At 44.8% G+C, this 20,356-nt stretch overlaps 2 protein-coding genes across 3 annotated transcripts in view; one reads left to right on the top strand and one right to left on the bottom strand.

Annotated features, from left to right (window-relative positions):
- KLHL17 (kelch like family member 17) overlaps positions 1-1,986 on the bottom strand; it is a 41,320-nt gene extending 39,334 nt beyond the window's left edge. Inside the window, exon 1 of one of the 2 annotated variants that reach the window (XM_069949009.1) lies at positions 1,665-1,986. In XM_069949009.1, coding sequence (XP_069805110.1) covers positions 1,665-1,766 — 102 coding nt within the window. In that variant the 5' untranslated portion in view covers positions 1,767-1,986. The remainder of the gene's footprint in view (positions 1-1,664) is intronic. The other variant, XM_069949012.1, reaches the window with a different exon arrangement.
- A 6,645-nt stretch (positions 1,987-8,631) lies between these two features.
- Positions 8,632-20,356, top strand: part of NOC2L (NOC2 like nucleolar associated transcriptional repressor) — an 86,080-nt gene continuing 74,355 nt past the window's right edge. Inside the window, exons 1-5 of the mRNA XM_069946493.1 lie at positions 8,632-8,741; positions 13,486-13,659; positions 14,994-15,174; positions 15,443-15,571; positions 16,491-16,608. Of these exons, the coding sequence (XP_069802594.1) occupies positions 8,722-8,741; positions 13,486-13,659; positions 14,994-15,174; positions 15,443-15,571; positions 16,491-16,608 (622 nt within the window). The 5' untranslated portion in view covers positions 8,632-8,721. The remainder of the gene's footprint in view (positions 8,742-13,485; positions 13,660-14,993; positions 15,175-15,442; positions 15,572-16,490; positions 16,609-20,356) is intronic.

Here is a 20,356-nt window from a genome sequence, read left to right as displayed (position 1 = left end):
ACACGTTTGGTGGGGATGCCCTAAACTACAGACGTTCTGGTCAACAGTCCTGCGCCTTATTAGAGAAATCACGGGCACCCTTATCCCCAATACCCCTGAAGCAACACTACTCTTTATGTTTCCAACGGCCCAATCACGCTTTAAAAAGTCATTGGCACACCATTTGCTCCAAGCCGCTAAAACTGTTATCCCCCGGAAATGGAAATCCACTGACCCCCCCAACCATTGATGACTGGTTTGCAGAGATAGCCCAAACGCATCACATGGAAAATCTCATCGCCGTTGCCCCGGCAGCGGTGAAAAGATACACTGCCACATGGGGCCAATGGCTCGTATTCCAGGACTCCGATTCCTACAGAGCAGCTACTTCCTAGGATTGACCGCTTATATCTACATTTTTAGAACGTATGTCCGTCCCCCTCGGCCGTCAGGGACAGCCGTCATCCGACTCCCCTTTGTTGTCTTGTCTTGTCTGTTGTTTTCTTTCCCCCTTCTTCTTGTTTCTCTATCGCTCCTTTTGAAATTTACTTCATACGTAGCAGTACATTACTTCTTGTGCCGTGTTTGGCTGAGTTCAACCAACACCTTGGGCCCATTTTCTTGGAGCCTTCTGTACATTAGTATTATCTTTATCTCTTGTTCTATGTTACCATCTTATGTTTGCATTTGCACTACTGCACTGTGTGCATGTATACGTTCTCCTGTATTCCCCTCTCCCCTTATAGGGACTTGCAGTCCCGTGTTCCTATTTGTTTTGTATATTTTCTTTGTCTCTGAAAATAAAAAAAATCCTAAATTTGAAAAAAATCTAGCTTTGTGTGGCGTAATTGTTCTATAGTAAGGCTATTGATTTTGATATTGTTTTGGGACTTAATTATGGTGAATAAACTCTGCTAGGCAGAGACCAAGGCAAATACTGAGTGTCCCTTGGAACTATTGTATATAAAGTGTTTCTTTAGCTGTTGCAAAACTACAACTCTCATCGTGCGCAGACAATGTATAATGAACTGTTTTCTCTCAGCATGCCCCATCAACCTTTGGCAATGTATATTGCACTATTCTGCAGCTTTCTGGTTTTCAGTTTTTGCTACAACTACAACTCCCATCGTGTACTCACAGCTATTGACAACGTATAATGAAATGTTTCAGAACGTTCAGTTCTCCAACTGTTGCAAAACTACAACTCCCATCGTGCTGTGACAGCGTTTGTTAATGTATACTGCAATGTTCCACAACTTGTGACGCTTCAGTTTTCAGTTTTTGCAAAACTACAACTCCCATCATGCAATGTCCATCACTGAGAATAGGCAAGGTCTCCTATTGTGTAGCTCTCCAGCTGTTGCAAAACTACAACTCGCATCATGCCCTATAACTTGTCAGCAATGTAAAATGGTCTGTTCTCCAACCTGTGGCTCTTCAGTGGTTGCCAAACTACAACTCCCATCATGCACTGGCAGCCAGTTTTGCAGCTGCTGGAGAGCCACAGGTTGAAGAACAGACCACTATACATTGCTGACGGTTGATAGGACCTGATGGGAGTTGTAGTTATGGGATTGTCACCTGACAATGACCACTCTTATTTGTTAGCAAACTTAAGAGACAAGTTCTATAGTAGCAGTGTGCCAGGACTGATGATACAGGGGTATGGGGGTCTGGGTACTCACCCTCTCTGCACTAGACCACCACAGTAGGTTCATGAAGGCAGATCTCAATGGCTTTGTGGATACAAAAACTCCAGTCTGTATATAGCATGATCTCCAGCCCATGGATCACAAATCAGCAACTATATTAAGGACACTTGGCACCAACACACACCATGATCACTGGCCAACAAGTGTTGCCATAGTCACAATCAGTCTCTTATAACAAATGCAGACTACAGGGCTCCTGTAGCTTCAATGCAGCAAGCAGGTCAGTAATAGAATGGATACACTGCTTATACAAAGCTTCCAGGACTCTCTGGTGTGATCAGATGCAATGTAACTTCTCAGTCAGCTGTAGGGACAATCACATACAAGCCCAAGAATTAGCTGGGAGCGCCCGACCGCACCATATTTATCACACAGAGCTCCCATAAAGAAAAGGAATTGTTTAGCAAAACACGACCGACCGCGTCACGTATCTAACACAGAACGTCTGTGAACCAATGAATTGTTATGGAAAATACGCCCGACCGCGTAACCTTTATAACACAAAACGTCCCGAACCAAATAATTGTTTATCGAAATGCGCCCGACCGCAGCATATTTATAACACATAAGCATTTCCAGGAGAAGCGATATGCTTGCTTGCTGCGCCCGGCCGCATCATTATTATGAACCACACAAGCTCTCTAACGCGCCCGGCCGCACCATATTTAGCACATAGACAGGTGCTATATCGGTTGATATACGCGACCGTATCACATATGTTCACTCCTAATGTATGAGGGGAAGAAATGAAACACAGCAGCACCGCAATGGGTCACTTTTCTTTCCCCGAGTCTCAATGACTGAAAGATTTCTGACCGCCCGAGCCTGAGCTAGTTTGGTTTATGTTCTAGAAACATAAGATTAATAGGATGTCGCGGTGCACTGTGGGACGGGAGGAAGTCCAGAGCACGTGGTAGGGACTAAATACTATCATTGAGACAGCCCTGGTCCTCAGCGGTGATGGGACAGAGCCTGCAGCAGCTGCATGTTTACTATCACTGGTGAGGACCATTCTGCCCCCTAGTGGTGAGGTCGGGAATTGCCTTTATTGTTGAACAAGTTTATGAATTGTCAATTTCCTATTCTTCTTCTTTTATTAGTTATGTACAGAGACCATCTCACACTGCTGAGCTCCATAGGAGTGATGGGATCTAGCCGACTCACACATGGCTATTTACTATCCATGTTCCCACGCTGTATAAACATCGGCCGTTCCACGTGAACGGCCGTTGTTTAACACTGTCTACGGCCGGAATCAATGATCATTTTCATTCATTCCGGGCGTCGATAGCGTAAACAACGGCTGTTCATGTGGAACGGCCAATGTTTATACAGCGTGGGAACATTTCCAGATGTTGTCCATAGAAATTGTCCATGCAATTTTCATTGGCCGTTGTTTTGACTGCCTGTTTATACGTTGTGTGAACATAGTCTAAGGGGTATTCCCGTCTGAGCTTTTTATAGAGGGCTCACTGGCTTGCATGGTCACCGCGCTCCATTCCAAGTTCAGCGGCCCCCTAGAGAATGATTGGAGTGGCGGCCTCTATGGCAGATGCAGTAAATGCCCCATTTTTTTTTTTAGAATCAGTGGGGGTCTTGGCTGTCAGACCCCCAGCAATCAGCTTCTTATCCCCTATTGTGTGCATAGAGGATAACACGTTTAAATGAGAATATCCATTTAAAGGGGCACTCTGGGCATTTATATATTATTTCCATATATTGCTGGGGTTGCATAGAGAATAATAAATTACCTGTGGTCCTCCTGTCTTCGGGTTCTCCGCTGAACTTGTCTCAGCAGTGACAGCCTGCTCAGCCAATCACTGGCTAAAGCAGGACAATGCCGTGACCAGTGATTGGCTGAGCTGGCTATCCCTTCTTCTACCCTTATTAGGCTCCTTTCTTGCTCCTCACATTCTCCTACACTCATTCTCTCTAAAAAAAAAAAAAACCATACAGGTCTATGGAGAGGAGGGAGATGTCAGAAGAGATTAAAGAGATTGCAAAGGAACTAATGTGTCTGATGTAACATCCATAGGTGTCTCTTGCCAGACACAAACCATTATTTAGGTCTCCCCCATGAGCCCTTGATCTGAAGATCACCATTGACGGTCACAGAGTAGCCTTTTTTCCTGAGTTGGTGCACTCAGCAGCACCCAGTTCTTTGAGTCGCTCAAAGATGCTGTAAGATGGCTGGACGCACGTCTGCAACATGTCTGCATGATTTCCAAGATGCCTGAACACCCATGCCACATCTTAAAGGGGTTGTCCAGCAAAAATCTTTTTTTTTTTTTTTTTCTTTAAATCAACTGGTGTCAGAAAGTCATATTGATTTGTAATTTACTTCTATTTGCTTTTCAGTCTGACACAGTGCTCTCTGCTGACATCTCTGGCCGAGACAGGAACTGTCCAAAGTAGGAGCAAATCCCCATAGAAAACCCCTCCTGCTCTTAAAAGTTCCTATCTCAGCCAGAGATGTCAGCAGAGAGCACTGTGTCCGACTGAAAATAAAAATATTGGCTAAATAAGAAGTTGGATGCAGCCATAGGCTGTATCCATGTTTTCCAGGACTCCCTCCTAGGGCTGTATCCAACTTCTTCAGCCACTGAGAATCAAATGCCAAATGACTGGACTTTAGCATACCCGAGTTGTGCTCATCTATAATATCCATTGAGGAAGGGTGGAACATAGGAGGAAGGGTGGTAGACATTTTTGCACAAAAAACCCATTGGCTGCTTGCATATTTAGTAAAGAGGTATTGCCATCTTGGCAGGTTATGCCTTATCCAGAGGTCAGTCTCTGTCATCTCTCCTCTATTCATTCTATAAGGAGTTGGAAAAGAGAACTGGGGTCTGCATAGAATGAATGGAGGAGCGGTATTTCATATATACCGTCATATAACCTTATTCAAAATCACAGGGGAAGCAGCAGTCTGATCACCCCTGCCATCTTAGTTATGCCCTATCCTGTGGATTCAATACTTAGATGCTTCAATACCAAGTTAAAGGAGAAGTCTGGCGAAAAGTTTTAGTAAAGTATTGTGTTGCCCCCCAAAAGTTATACAAATCACCAATATACACTTATTACAGGAAATGCTTATAAAGTGCTTTTTCCCTGCACTTACTACTACATCAAGGCTTCACTTCCTGGATGACATGGTGATGTCACTTCCTGGATGACATGGTGATGTCACTTCCTGGATAACATGGTGATGTCACTTCCTGGATAACATGGTGATGTCACGCCCCAACTCCCAGAGCTGTGCGGGCTGTGGCTGCTGGAGAGGATGATGGCAGGGGGATGCTCATGCTCATCCCTCCAGTGCCCTGTGTCCTCCTGCCAACATCCTCTCCAGCAGCCACAGCCCGCACAGCTCTGGGAGTCGGGTCGTGACATCACCATTTTATCCAGGAAGTGAAGCCTTGATGCAGTAGTAAGCGCTGGGAAAAAAGCCCTGTATAAGCATTTCCCATAATAAGTGTATATTGGGGTTTTGTTTAACTTTTGGGGGCCAATACAATACTTTAATAAAAAATTTCGCCTTCTCCTTTAAGTAGTAGTAGTAAAAAAAATACACAGATAAAAGTAGTTCTTACTGTAATAACACACCAATATCACACTCTTTGTTGACCATTTTTATTCATAGAAATAGGAAAAAGAAAACGTTAGTCATTAACATATTCCTTGAACCAGACGTAACTCTCTAGGTATAGGTACACGGGAAAAAATATACATTGGTATGGTGCCCCTCCCTTCGGTTGAGATGGTCTCCCATCAGGTGGCCCTATAGAGAAGGCAGGAGTTCCATTCATTGAGTAGGGGTTGAAACAGCCAGATTCCCTAGGATCTATTTGATGCAAATATGCTTCCAAAAGATGTAGCAGACCCCCAGGGTAATACGGACCCCCATGTAATTCAGACCACTGCCACAATGTAATACAGACCCCAGACAAACCTATGACGACATACAGATCTTATAATGTAATACAGACTCCAGTCAGACCCCTATAATATAATACAGACCCGTGTAATGTAATACAGATCCCTATACTGTAATAGACTCCAGAGAGACCCCCATAATGCAAGACTCCCACAATGTAATACGGACCTCAGATTGAGGGTACGTGACACTACAGAATGGCGACGGAAAACCTGCTTGCGGACTCCATTCTGTGCACGGCCAGATTCCGTTGTCCGTCTGACGATGGAACAGAACGAGACGCTGATATAAGCTGCAAATGTCTAACGTAGCCGCTCAGCAGCCCACACTGTACCCGCTCCATGCCCACACTGCCCTTACCCACTCTGGTATCTGCATCAGGATAAAAATATACACAGTATATATACATACACATATATATTATTTTGGGCAATGGGTAGCAAGTCAGCAGCAGACACGCCAAATGTGAACATATCCCTAAACAGCTGAGGTCAGATTAAAGGGCAACTCCAACAAAAAGAAAAATTCGTTCACCAAATGGTGTGAGAAAGTGCCAGAGATTTGTCATTTACTTCTGTTAACAAAACTCAAGTTTTCCAGGACTTATCAGCTGCTGGATGTCATGGACATATACATGCAGGACATACAGCAGCTGATAATTATGGGAAGACTTGAGATTTTTTTTTTTATAGATGCGAATTTACAAATCTCTTGCTTGAATTACGGATTCTGGCTGTAGGGTCCTGGGTGTCTTTCAGAGCTGCTGTCTAATCACACAACTACAGAGGCAGCGCCCCAGTGACCGGCCCAGACTGCTAAACTGCTATGGGCCAATACCATGACGGTGGGGATAAACTCTGACATCACCGACACCAGGACACAACATTATAATAAAGAACAACACTCTGCCTCCTCTAACATACAGCCCCATGTAAGTATCACTCCCCTCTGCCTCCTCCAACATACAGCCCCATGTAATTATCACTCCCAGTGGTGGATTAAATGTACCCTGGGCCCCGGGCTGTCCACCCAACCTGCCCCCCCCCCCCAGTCAATCCGCCCACATTATGATCCGCTACTGCCCCCCCCCTCCACACGCTGTCCCCAAAAAACACTGCCTGCCTCCCCTCCCTGCTGACCCCAATAAACATAATGTTTGGTCCCTTGCTGCTACCCCCAGTAAGCATTGCCCACCCCACTTCCGCTGCCCCCAATAAACATATTGCCAACTCACCCTGATCTTATAGGGGAGGTCACAGCAGCACAGAGGATGTCAGGAGAGGAGGGTGCTGATCTTATAGGGGAGGTCACAGCAGCACAGAGGATGTCAGGAGAGGAGGGTGCTGATCTTATAGGGGAGGTCACAGCAGCACAGAGGATGTCAGCAGAGGAGGGGGCTGGTCTATAGGGGAGGTCACAGCAGCACAGAGGATGTCAGGAGAGGAGGGTGCTAATCCTATAGGAGATGGTCCCCCTCTTCCCCTCTTTATAGATGGTCCCCCTCTTTCCCCCTCTATAGATGGTCCCCCTTTTTTCCCCTTTATAGATGGTCCCCCTCTTTTCCCCTTTATAGATGGTCCCCCTCTTTTTTCCCCTTTATAGATGGTCCCCCCCCCCTTGCACAGCAGTCAGTAAATAAAAAAAAAAAAAACAACTCACCTGCTATCCGTTCCCCCGTCGATCCTCTGTCCTCAGCTGCCTCCGGCTGATGATGCGGCTGCCGGGGGTGTCCCGTCCTATCCCCGGCAGCGCGCGCATCACACAGCTCCTAGTGCCGCCTGGGCCCTGACTTCCGGTACAGAGCGTCTCTAACGTGAGCTCTTAATACCGGAAGTCAGGGCCCAGGCGGCACAGTGAGCTGCGTGATGCGCGCGCTGCCGGGGAGAGGACGGGACACCCCCGGCAGCCGCACATCAGCCGGGGACTCCTGTGACCGCAAGCGAAATAATGCTTACGGTCACAAGAGTGCAGTGGCGGGCCGGGCCGCAGCGGCGTGGGCGGATTATAATGTGGGCGGCACGCCATGGGCCCCCCCCGGAGTCTCTGGCCCCGGGCGGCCGCCCAAACCGCCCACATTATAATCCGCCACTGATCACTCCCATCTGCCTCCTCCAACATACAGCCCCATGTAAATGTCACTCCCATCTGCCTCCTCCAACATACAGCCCCATGTAAATGTCACTCCCCTCTGCCTCCTCCAACATACAGCCCCATGTAAATATCACTCCCCTCTGACTCCTCCAACATACAGCCCCATGTAAATGTCACTCCCCTCTGCCTCCTCCAACATACAGCCCCATGTAAATATCACTCCCCTCTGCCTCCTCCAACATACAGCCCCATGTAAATATCACTCCCCTCTGCCTCCTCCAACATACAGCCCCATGTAAATATCACTCCCCTCTGACTCCTCCAACATACAGCCCCATGTAAATGTCACTCCCCTCTGCCTCCTCCAACATACAGCCCCATGTAAATATCACTCCCCTCTGCCTCCTCCAACATACAGCCCCATGTAAATATCACTCCCCTCTGCCTCCTCCAACATACAGCCCCATGTAAATATCACTCCCCTCTGCCTCCTCCAACATACAGCCTTTTCTAACATACAGTCCCATGTAAATAATATCACCCCTACAGCCTCCTCTAACATACAGTCCCATGTAAATAATATCACCCCTACAGCCTCCTCTAACATACAGTCACATGTAAATAATATCACCCCTACAGCCTCCTCTAACATACAGTCACATGTAAATAATATCACCCCTACAGCCTCCTCTAACATACAGTCCCATGTAAATAATATCGCCCCTACAGCCTCCTCTAGCATATCACTCCTCTAGCATACAGCCCCATGTAACTATCACTCCCCTCCCTACAGTCCCATGTAAATGTATCACTGCCCTCCCGCCTGTCCCCAGCAGACACCTATATTCCTATCTCCTCTCGCTTCCCCCCTCACTATGCTGCTGCAGGTTCAGCCTCTACCATGCGCAAATCGCCACGATGGTCACATGACTCGAGCCGATCACGTGGCCCCGTGACGTCAGCAGGTCCTTACCAGTGAGCACGTGGGTCGTGAAGATAAGCATGGCGGCCGCCGGGAAGAGGTAAGAGTCGGTCAGAAACGGGAATATTGTTGTCATAGTAGCGCAGGGGGCTGAGGTGGAGGTTGGCCGATCTGGCAGAGATCGGCCGATATATGTGTGTGTGTTCTGTGTTGTTAAAGGGACACGTAGCAGACATGTGGATGACACACAACGTGGAGGAGTTTCCTCTGGCATATCCTTCTATCCTGTGACTCTGCTACTGCCCGGGCATGCTGGGACTTGTAGTTTTGCTATAGGTGAAGAGCCACAGGGTAGGGAATGCAGCATTGTAGCATTATACTCTTCTCTACAGCTCCTATAGAACTACAAGTCCCAGCATGTGCAGCACAGCCTTATGGAGTCCCATCACATACATATTACTGCCACAGTGCCCACCGGCAGGGAGCGGTGACTTTGGGATATACAGCCATAGATATCGCCATATCTCATATACATCACACAGGGACTTTGGCCTGGTATATACAGCCATAGATATCACCATATCCCATATACATCACACAGTGACTTTATCCTGGTATATACAGCCATAGATATCGCCATATCCCATATACATCATGCAGTGACTTTATCCTGGTATATACAGCCATAGATATCGCCATATCCCATATACATCATGCAGTGACTTTATCCTGGTATATACAGCCATAGATATCACCATATCCCATATACATCACGCAGTGACTTTGGCCTGGTATATACAGCCATAGATATCGCCATATCCCATATACATCATGCAGTGACTTTGGCCTGGTATATACAGCCATAGATATCGCCATATCCCATATACATCATGCAGTGACTTTGGCCTGGTATATACAGTCGTAGGTATCGCCATATCCCATATAGATCACACAGTGACTTTGGCCTGGTATATACAGTCGTAGGTATCGCCATATCCCATATAGATCACACAGTGACTTTGGCCTGGTATATACAGTCGTAGGTATCGCCATATCCCATATACATCACACAGTGACTTTGGCCTGGTATATACAGCCATAGATATCGCCATATACCATATACATCACACAGTGACTTTGGCCTGGTATATACAGCCATAGATATCACCATATCCCATATACATCACACAGTGACTTTGGCCTGGTATATACAGTCGTAGATATCACCATATCCCATATACATCACGCAGTGACTTTGGCCTGGTATATACAGCCATAGATATCACCATATCCCATATACATTACATAGTGACTTTGGCCTGTTATATACAGCCATAGATATCGCCATATCCCATATACATCACACAGTGACTTTGGCCTGGTATATACAGCCATATACATCACACAGTGACTTTGGCCTGGTATATACAGCCATAGATATCACCATATACCATATACATCACACAGTGACTTTGGCCTGGTATATACAGCCATAGATATCACCATATCCCATATACATCACACAGTGACTTTGGCCTGGTATATACAGTCGTAGGTATCGCCATATACCATATACATCACACAGTGACTTTGGCCTGGTATATACAGTCGTAGGTATCGCCATATCCCATATACATCACGCAGTGACTTTGGCCTGGTATATACAGCCATAGATATCACCATATCCCATATACATCACACAGTGACTTTGGCCTGGTATATACAGCCATAGATATCGCCATATACCATATACATCACGCAGCAACTTTGGCCTGGTATATACAGTTGTAGATATCTCCATATCCCATATACATTACATAGTGACTTTGGCCTGTTATATACAGCCATAGATATCGCCATATCCCATATACATCACACAGTGACTTTGGCCTGGTATATACAGCCATATACATCACACAGTGACTTTGGCCTGGTATATACAGCCATAGATATCACCATATCCCATATACATCACACAGTGACTTTGGCCTGGTATATACAGTGGTAGGTATCGCCATATACCATATACATCACACAGTGACTTTGGCCTGGTATATACAGTCGTAGGTATCGCCATATCCCATATACATCACGCAGTGACTTTGGCCTGGTATATACAGCCATAGATATCACCATATCCCATATACATCACGCAGTGACTTTGGCCTGGTATATACAGCCATAGATATCGCCATATACCATATACATCACGCAGCGACTTTGGCCTGGTATATATAGTTGTAGATATCTCCATATCCCATATACATTACATAGTGACTTTGGCCTGTTATATACAGCCATAGATATCACAATATCCCATATACATCACACAGGGGAATAGTGCTGTATTGTTGCAAAGGAAAGCAAATGAAGATAGACCGCAAATCGGGATGAGTGAATTTACCGTATTAGGCTTAGTTCACACTACATAAAATTTCATTAAACAACAGTCGTAGTTGCAGGTTTTCAACCACGGCCATTATTTAATGAAATTGCTGATCACATTCATCTCAATGGAATCCAAGCCGGAATGTATACACTGTATACACTCCAGCCAGGATTCCTTGTGTGGTTTTGTGCGGCCGCTATTCAATAAATAGCTGAAAGGAAGTGGTGTGGAAGACGGCACTCCTGGACGTAGATACTAAAATCAGACCATGATTAAGCGCAGTAGCGCGAAACGCGTAGGTCCTGCTATGCTCACCAAAATATTTTAATATGCACGAATAAAAGTTAAATTTTAGTATCTACGTCCAGGAGTGCCGTCTTCCACACCACTTCCTTTCAGCTATACCTTGCATGCGGCGTCCGGCCAACGCCTTGAAGATCGAGCACCCTCCTCTGCTAAATCCTGCCTCCTGTCACCCTACCTGCTTCATGGTGAGCTGTATCTCCCCTTTTTATATTCAATAAATAGCTTGACAGAGCAGACAAGGTAAAGTGCGGCTCCAGCTGCACTCTACCTTGTCGGCTATGGGTAATTGGAGTGTGGGCACACCGGAATGCCCCCGCATCCTAATTCTAAAGAAATGAAGTTCATCTGGATGGTACTGCAGTACAGACCAGGATGAGCTTTACTATCATCGGCCGTTCTGTGACATGGCTGCGTCATACTGTGTGTGAACCCGGCCTTAACGTAGCAAAGCACTTTGTTGGCTTGTCAGCCGGCTGCCTTTGAACTCCATGCTGCTGTACTCCAGGTGCCAGGAATAGCTGGATCTAGTCCTGAGAAACTTCTCCCAGTTTTCCAGGACTGTATCCAGCTTTTCCAAGCACTTTGGGAGGAACGGCACAATGTTTAAAGGCAGCCGGCTGACAAGCCAACAAAGTGCTTTGCTACGTTAAGGCCATGTTTACACTGCGTATGAACATCGGCCGTTGTTTGATATGGCCACGTCATCATTTGATTTTAATTGGAGTGAAGGCACATTTATGTCTGCCTGCACTTCAATTTACCATTGACCATGTAAGGTTCCATACAGACTATTTTCTATGTCCGCTGTTCACTGAGCCGCGGCCGTAGAAAATAGACCTGTCATTTTTTTTTTTTTTTGTGGCCGTAGTGTATACACTATGGCCATTGTTCTATACACTTCAATGCAATCTAGTACTGTTAGTTAACATCGGCCATTGTTTTACTAAGAAATACAGCGAGTGATCTTGGCCCAATAATGTAAATGTACTCATCTCTAATTCAGATCTAACCTAGATGGAGCCTGTTTCATGCTAATTTTAGTTTAGGCAGCATGAAACAGTATTTGACAAACAAGAACAAGCAAAGATTTTTTGGCCGATTTTCCCCATTGAGTTCAATAGACAAATTAAAGGGGTACTTCAGGTTGGGGGTTATTTTTGAGGATCACAGAGGAGGGGGTGGTCACTTACCTCCCCCGTTCCAGCGCCGGTACCAGAATCGCCCTGCCTGGTACTCTCGTCCCACAGCCGCTTCCTGGTCAGGACCCCGCTACGGCCGCTGATTGGCAAAGCTGCCTTGAGACGTGACGTCTCATGCGGCAGCTCTGACCAGGAAGCGGCCGTGGGACGGGAGTACCGGGTGGCGCAATCTGGGCACCGGCGCTGGAAGTGACCTCCGGCTTCAATTTCCACCCCCTCCCTGGCGATCCTCAAAAATACCCCCCGACCCGGAGTACCCCTTTAACCCTTTGTTGACATCTGCTGTATGAGTCAGGGAGTATGGTGCTTAGCCTCAGCAGAGTGCCACCAAGAGCGATCATGGGGTGCTGTTCAGTTGTCAGAGATGCTAGATGGCCTTTTTCAAGGCTTTCTTTGATGCCATATCAAATAATATGTGGGGTAAATAAAAATTGTGAAAAGATGGGGGAAAAAAACGATATATTGAAAAGTAAAGTTGTTAGGTTCAAAAATGACAATATAAAATATAATTTAAAATGACTTATTTTTTTTTTTATTTCTAGTAAAACAGAGGAAAAACTATATACATGACCCCCCCACCCCCCTAAATAGGACTGTGTATTTTGTTATGTACCCATAGCAGATCCACAGATCTTCACATGCAGAGAATTGTCTAAAACAGCGGTGTCAGCTTTAGCTTTTGCAGTCCAGGCATGATGGACATTGTAGTTTTGTTACAGCTGGAGGGCCTGAGTTTGACACCTGTGGTCTAAAACATTGGTCTCCAACCTCTTGTTCTCCAGCTGTTGCAAAACTACAACTCCCAGCATGCTGTTGGCTTTCCAGGCTTGCCATGAGTTGTAGCTTTGCAACATTTTGAGAGTCTTATTTTATGGAATTTCTTTTTCTTTAGTTTTTGTTGCCAAACATAAATGCTGTATATATAAGCCAGCCTTTTCTCTTCCATATAGAAAACTTGCCAAGCTGAACGTTGACGAGTTCCTCACGACAGGTTTTGATTCCGGCAGTGACTCTGCAGGGGAGGAGGAAGTGGTCAATGGTGATGTATCTGAGAGAGAAACAAAAACCAAGAAAGTAAAAGCTCTGAAGAAGAAGAAAGCAGATGAAAATGTCAAGAAGGAGAAGTAAGTTCTCTTGAGTAATGACCAGGTATTTACTGTCGCCACTATAGCCATCCTAATCGGGGATTAGTATATATTATATTGGGTGTTTTCACCTTTAAATATGAACAAAGGAGCTTGGTGTGATTCCATATACATTTAATAATCTAATGATGGAATATGCATAAAAGCAGTCGCTCTATTTGGCAGTATGGGACTAACAAAGATGGCCAGCTACAGAGCTTCGCCCTCCTCATCAGGCCCATAGCGTTTATTGGAGCAGTCCCATGCATACTTGATTGCGTCTTTATTCGACCAGGTTGCATGGGACCCTAGTTATACTGGGGGGGGGTCTAAATAGTTAGAACCTGTTGATCAGACTGTTATCACCTAACCTAGATAATAAGTGTCCTTCTTGTGAAATATGGAAATAAATCATCTTGGTTAACAAGAAGACCCCTGGGGTTATTGAATTTATCCAGAGTTACGTATTAAATGACGTCTCCGGCAAATCTATTTTTTAATATTTTATTTCATAAGCAAAGTTAAACAAATTCCTAATATAGCCTAATTATGGGAAATGCACATATAGTGGTATTTCCCTCAATTTAGTAGATCAGGCGGGCTCCAATTTCGCAGAATTTTGTGCCGAAGGCACACGAAGGGCCCTGTTATTTTTTACATGTAATTTCTACATATACTGCACGATACTTAAGTACCAACCGCGATGATCCGGGCACAGACCGGCCGTTCCGTGACCCGGGCGGGGTCACGGAACGGCCGGTCTGATACGTAGTGTGAACATAGCTTAATATTGTATCTTGTGAATATTCCATAAATTACTAGATGGGCATAACCCTTTAAAGGGACACTCCAGTAAAAACTATAGTTACCCCCGGTGAAGTTTATCATGTTGTCCTGTTTCTCACTGTTCTCTCCTATAGAAATGGGAATTATAAAAAATATAGAGAATGTGTGTGGGCTGGGGCTACATGGTGATTATGGCCATACTAATGCTATGCAACCCCCAGCGTTCCGAGGAATGGCCTTCCAGCTGTTTCAAAACTACAATTCCCATCATGCCTGGACAGCCAAAGCTTTAGCTGACCTGGTGTTTGCACAGTTTCTATATCATGTAGCTGCCTCTCCTGTACCTTGGATCTGCATGTATGGCTCTCTACCTTCTACTTTCTTGTTCTTCATAACCATTTTCTACCCTAACTTACCATTTCATTTGATTACTATATTATGTATTTACATTTTTTTTTTTACATCTTGACATCCTTTACAATTGAATGCTTGATACAAAAAAAAATGTTACGTGAAAAAATATTACAAATGTTTCTCTTTTTATAAAGAAAAGTTAAGAAAACTAAAGGCAAAGCCTCCGAGCACAAAGACCAACTCTCTCGCCTTCAAGAAAAAGACCCGGAGTTCTACAAATTCCTCAAAGATAATGACAAAAGTCTTCTAAACTTCAATGACTCGGACTCTTCTGATGAAGACGGTGGGCTTCACCAGCTGCCTGACCACCTACAGGTTAGTAGAGTTGTATCAGTCACTGCCTAGTATGTGGCATCCCACACATTTGGCATCCAACTGCATCTTGCACCAGCTTAAAATAGTCTAAATCAGTGGCCTCCAACCTGTGGATAACATAGCTAAATACACCAACACACAACAGCTATATTATTTCCCCTACAACATCCTTTATCTTGGGGGCTGACACACAGTGGCCAGTTTTTCTTCCATGTTTGAAAAAATGCAGCATGTCTGTATGGTTGTAACTTTTTACTTTGTGTTTTAGGAAATGAGTAGTGATGATGATGATGACGACGATGAAGAGAAAAAGGGTAAACAAGACAAGAAAAAGAAAAAGTCTGATCAGATTCTCGTCACCTTGAAAATGGTGCAGGCATGGAAATCAGAAGTCAAGGTGGGAAGCACCTTATATATATATATATATATATATAAATGCATATGGTATAATAAGGCTTGGTGTCTTCTAGAGTCCGGTGTCCCTAGGGAGTCCGGAAAACTTGGATACAACCTATGGCTGTGTCCATGTTTTCCCTAGGGCGGCATCCAACTTTTTCAGCCACCGATAATCAAATGCAAAAGGATTGGACTCGAGCATGCTCAATTTGCGCTCATATCTAATCTCCACGTTAGTAGGTAAGGATGCATTTACACAGAGAGATTTATCTGACAGATTTTTGAAGCCAAAGCCAGGAACAGACTATAAACAGGAAACAGGTAATAAAGGAAAGACTGAGATTTCTCCTCTTTTTAAATCCATTCCTGGCTTTGGCTTCACAAATCTGTCAGATAAATCCCTGTGTGGAAACGCACCCTAAGACACTGACATGGACAGGTCCCAGTAGTCAGTCAGTATGCTTAATGTGTTACTATCATAAAACTTGTCAGAGACCTGTCATAGGTTTTATCTGTCATGGTCTGAGTGTTCAGATTCCCACTGATCACTAGAATAAGCCAGGAGAAAAGCCTATCTTTCTCCTTGCCACTGGAGATGGGCTTGATAGACTTACTATAGAAGTAAGCCCATCTCCAGCTGTATAGCCTTATAGTGGCATACTAAGATGACTGACCACAGTGCAAAAAATGTATATTGTACCTTGGCCTACTGTAAAGGAAAGTGCAATCTGCAGTGCCTTTCTATACATAAGGATGCTGGTGCACACCAGCCCGATGGAGCTGAAAAGTAGGCTCTTCTGGCCTTTGTCATATCAGTAAAGATCTAAGCCTACCTTTGGTTTATACTTCTTTATACGTATGCTGAACAGGTTCACTGTGATGTTACATGGCCAGACTGATCTTTACTATTCATTACTTAGGTTGATCTTCGGCCACGACTCTTCCATGAAATTGCTCAAGCCTTTAAAGCTGCTGTGGCCACCACACAAGGAGAACAAAGTGATGATCCCAGTAAATTCAAGGTTTCTGACACCTCAGGTAAGAACTAGAAGGTTACACATTTAGTAATAAGTTCCTTAGAAATGTTGCTATTTATAGAAAACACAATGAATTATTTATTAATTAATCAAAAAAGAATGAATAAACCACTCATTGACTTAAAGCGACTCTGTACCCACAATCTGACCCCCCCAAACCACTTGCACCTTCGGGGTCCGTTCGGCAGGTAATGCAGTTATCGTCCTAAAAAAATACTTTAAAACTTGAAGCCCGTGCCAAACGGGAGTATCCGTCCGTGTCCTAACTTTGCACAACCCCTCCGTCCCTCCTCCCCACCCTCTTCATCATTAGGAATGCCACTGGAACATATACTCCATGCTGAACATTGCACAGGTCCTTAACGATCCAGCCCATGTGCCGTGCTGACACAGGTGAGGAATAGGAGGTAATCTGCCTGGAGCATTCCTAATGATCAGGAGGGTGGGGAGGAGGGACAAAGGGGTGGTGCAAAAGGGGTGGTGCAAAGTTAGGGCACAGATACTCCCGTTTGGCACGGGCTTTAAATTTAAAAGTATTTTTTTAGGACAATAACTGCATCACCTGCAGAACGGACCCCAGGACAGATCTTGGATTAAAAGCAGCTATCAGAAGGTACAAGTGGTTTGGGGGGGTCAGATTGTGGGTACAGAGTCGCTTTAAGGTCTGTAATCCACACGATCTGACCGTTCCGTGTAGTATCTTGTACCAAGATGATAGCAGCATCACCGCTTGATCAATAGCGATGTCCATGCAGCCCTTGCTGCATATATAGAAAATAACAAAGTTTTACTTACCTCTCCATGGTGTCCAGTGTCCTCCTGACTTTTCATCAGTACTGGCAGAGACGGGACAGCGATGCCGCCAGTGATTGGCTTAGCGGCCTGTCACTTTAGTGGCCGCTGACATGTGCGCAAACCTCATCATCAACTACAAAAATGCCTGACTGCTGTGCTTACAAGGGGTTTGCCACCAAGTATTAAGTCTTGTTTACCAGAGGGATCAAATACTTATTCCTCTATACAAAATGCAAATAAATTTTTGCTATTCCTCACAGTTAAAATGATGACGGTTGTCAGTGGGCAAACTTACAAAATCAGCAAGGGATCAAAAAATTATTATTATTACTTTACTGTACATATTTATTACTTTCTTTACCCCGTCATCAGCCATTGGCCATGCTTTACTATTAAGGTGCTTCTAGACTACGGAATTCTTTTGGATAACTTTCCTCGGATTGCGCCACTCGCCCCTGCATGCTTCAGCTTCACTTTCCGCCCATCCTATAGACTCTATTCTGTAGTCAGGCAGATTCTGCCGTCTGCCCAAAGAATGGACATGTCAATTCTTTGTGCAGACGGCAGAATCTACCTGACCATAGAATGGAGTCCATAGGACGGGCGGAGATTGAAGCAGGAGCGATCAGCGGAATCTGTGGAAAGTTATCTAAAAGAATTCCGTGGTCGGAGCGCACCCTTACACGCAGCGATGCACAGCTGGCGTTGATTTTCAAGACTGTTGAAAGACAATGATCAGCCGAAGATTGATTGGCCCCCCAGGTGATCAGTGTCTTTATTACATGGAGCAATGTCTTTATTACATGGAGTTATGGATAAGAGCGCAGCTCTGGAGTTCCTGACACAAATTAATGTATAAATAAAAAGAATGTACATTTATTTTATGGAGCTAAGAAGTACTATAACTTTATTAAAGAAATGTATTAAAGTGACTCTGTACCCACAATCTGCCCCCCACAAACCACTTGTACCTTCTTATAGCTGCTTTTAATCCAAGATCTGTCCTGGGTTCCGCTCGGCAGGTGATGCTGTTATTGTCCTAAAAAACAACTTTTAAACTTGCAGCCCTGTGTCAAATTGGAGTGGCCTAGAGTGTCTGTGCATTACACTTGCACCAGCCCCTCCATCCCTCCTCCCTGCCCTCTACATCATTAGGACTGCCCCTGGGTAGGATTTCTCCTATTCATCACCTGTCTGAACACTGCACATGGGCTGGATTGTTAAGGCACCTGTGCAGTTTTCAGACAAGTGATGAATAGAAAAAAAAACCTGCCCAGGGGCATTCCTAATGGTAAATAGGGCAGGAAGGAGGGGCGGTGCAAGCCTATGGCATAGACACTCTAGGCCACGCCAATTTGGCGCAGAGCTGCAAGTTTTAAAGTATTTTTTAGGACAATAACTGCATCACCTGCTGAACGGACCCCAGGACAGATCTTGGATTAACCCTTTCCCGCACGAGGACGTAACTGTACGTCCTCGAGTGGGTGCGGGCGTTCAGAGCGGGGCCGCGCGGCGACTCCGCTCTGAACCGCGGGGGTCCCGGGTGCCGCTTGTAGCCCGGGACCGCCGGTATTAGCGGGCACGGTCCGATCGCCGTGCCCGCTAATACAGTAATCAGATGCAGCTGTCAAACATGACAGCTGCATCCGATTACCGGATTCAGCTTATCCCTGGTGTCTAGTGGCGGAGATCGCTCCTCCGGGACGTTGTCCCAGAGGAGCGATCTCCGTTTCTGAAGCCGGCCGGGGACCGCTCCAAGATGGCGCCGTCCCTGGCTCAGCACTCGTTTACTTCCGGCTGCAGCAGCCGAAAGCAAACGAGTGCCTATCTCATGGATCTCTGCAGCATATCTATGCTGCAGAGATCTCTATGAGAGATCCAAGTGTATATACTAGAAGTCCCCTAGGGGGGCTTCTAGTATAAGTGTAAAAGTAAAAAAAAAAGTATTGTTATAAGTAAAAATCCCCCTCCCCTAATAAAAGTCAGAATCACCCCCCTTTTCCCAGGTTATAAATAAAAGTAAATAAATGAACAAATAAATAAACATGTTTGCTATCGCCGCGTGCGTAATCGCCCAAACTATTAATTAATCACATTCCTGATCTCGCACGGTAAATGGCGTCAGCGCAAAAAAATCCCAAAGTGCAAATTTGCTCATTTTTGGTCGCATCAAATCCAGAAAAAATTTAATAAAAAGCGATCAAAAAGTCGTATATGCGCAATCTAGGTATCAATAGAAAGTAAACATCATGGCGCAAAAAAATGACACCGCACACAGCCCCATAGACCAAAGGATAAAAGCGTTATAAGCCTGGGAATAGAGCGATTTTAAGGGACGTATATTTGTAAACAATGGTTTGAATTTTTTACAGGCCTTCAGATACAATATAAGTTATACATGTTATATATCGTTTTAATCGTAACGACTTGAGGAACATGCATAACAAGTTAGTTTTACCCCAGGGCGAATGGCGTAAAAACACAGTCCCCCCAAATAAAAGAAATGCGTTTTTTTTTCCATTTCACCACACTTTGAATTTTTTTTTCTGGTTTTGCAGTGTACTTTATGCAAAAATTCAGCCTGTCATTGCAAAGTACAATTAGTGATGCAAAAAATAAGGGCTCATGTGGGTCTCTAGGTGGAAAAATGCAAGTGCTATGGCCTTTTAAACACAAGGAGGAAAAAACGAAAATGCAAAAACGAAAATTGGTCCCGAAGGGGTTAAAAGCAGCTATTAGAAGGTACAAGCGGTATGTGGGGGGCAGATTATGGGTACAGAGTCACTTTAATACATTTCTTTAATAAAGTTATAGTACTTCTAAGCTCCTTAAAATAAATGTACATTCTTTTTATTTATACATTAATTTGTGTCAGGAACTCCAGAGCTGCGCTCTGGGTCAGATTGTAGGTACAGAGTCCCTTTAAATAATAATAAAAAAAAATTAAGCACCCC

Source organism: Dendropsophus ebraccatus, chromosome 12 (assembly GCF_027789765.1).
Source record: "Dendropsophus ebraccatus isolate aDenEbr1 chromosome 12, aDenEbr1.pat, whole genome shotgun sequence".
NCBI classification, from domain to species: Eukaryota; Metazoa; Chordata; class Amphibia; order Anura; family Hylidae; genus Dendropsophus; species Dendropsophus ebraccatus.
Note: the sequence above shows the minus strand (reverse complement) of the source record. Positions and strands in the feature narration are given on the sequence as shown.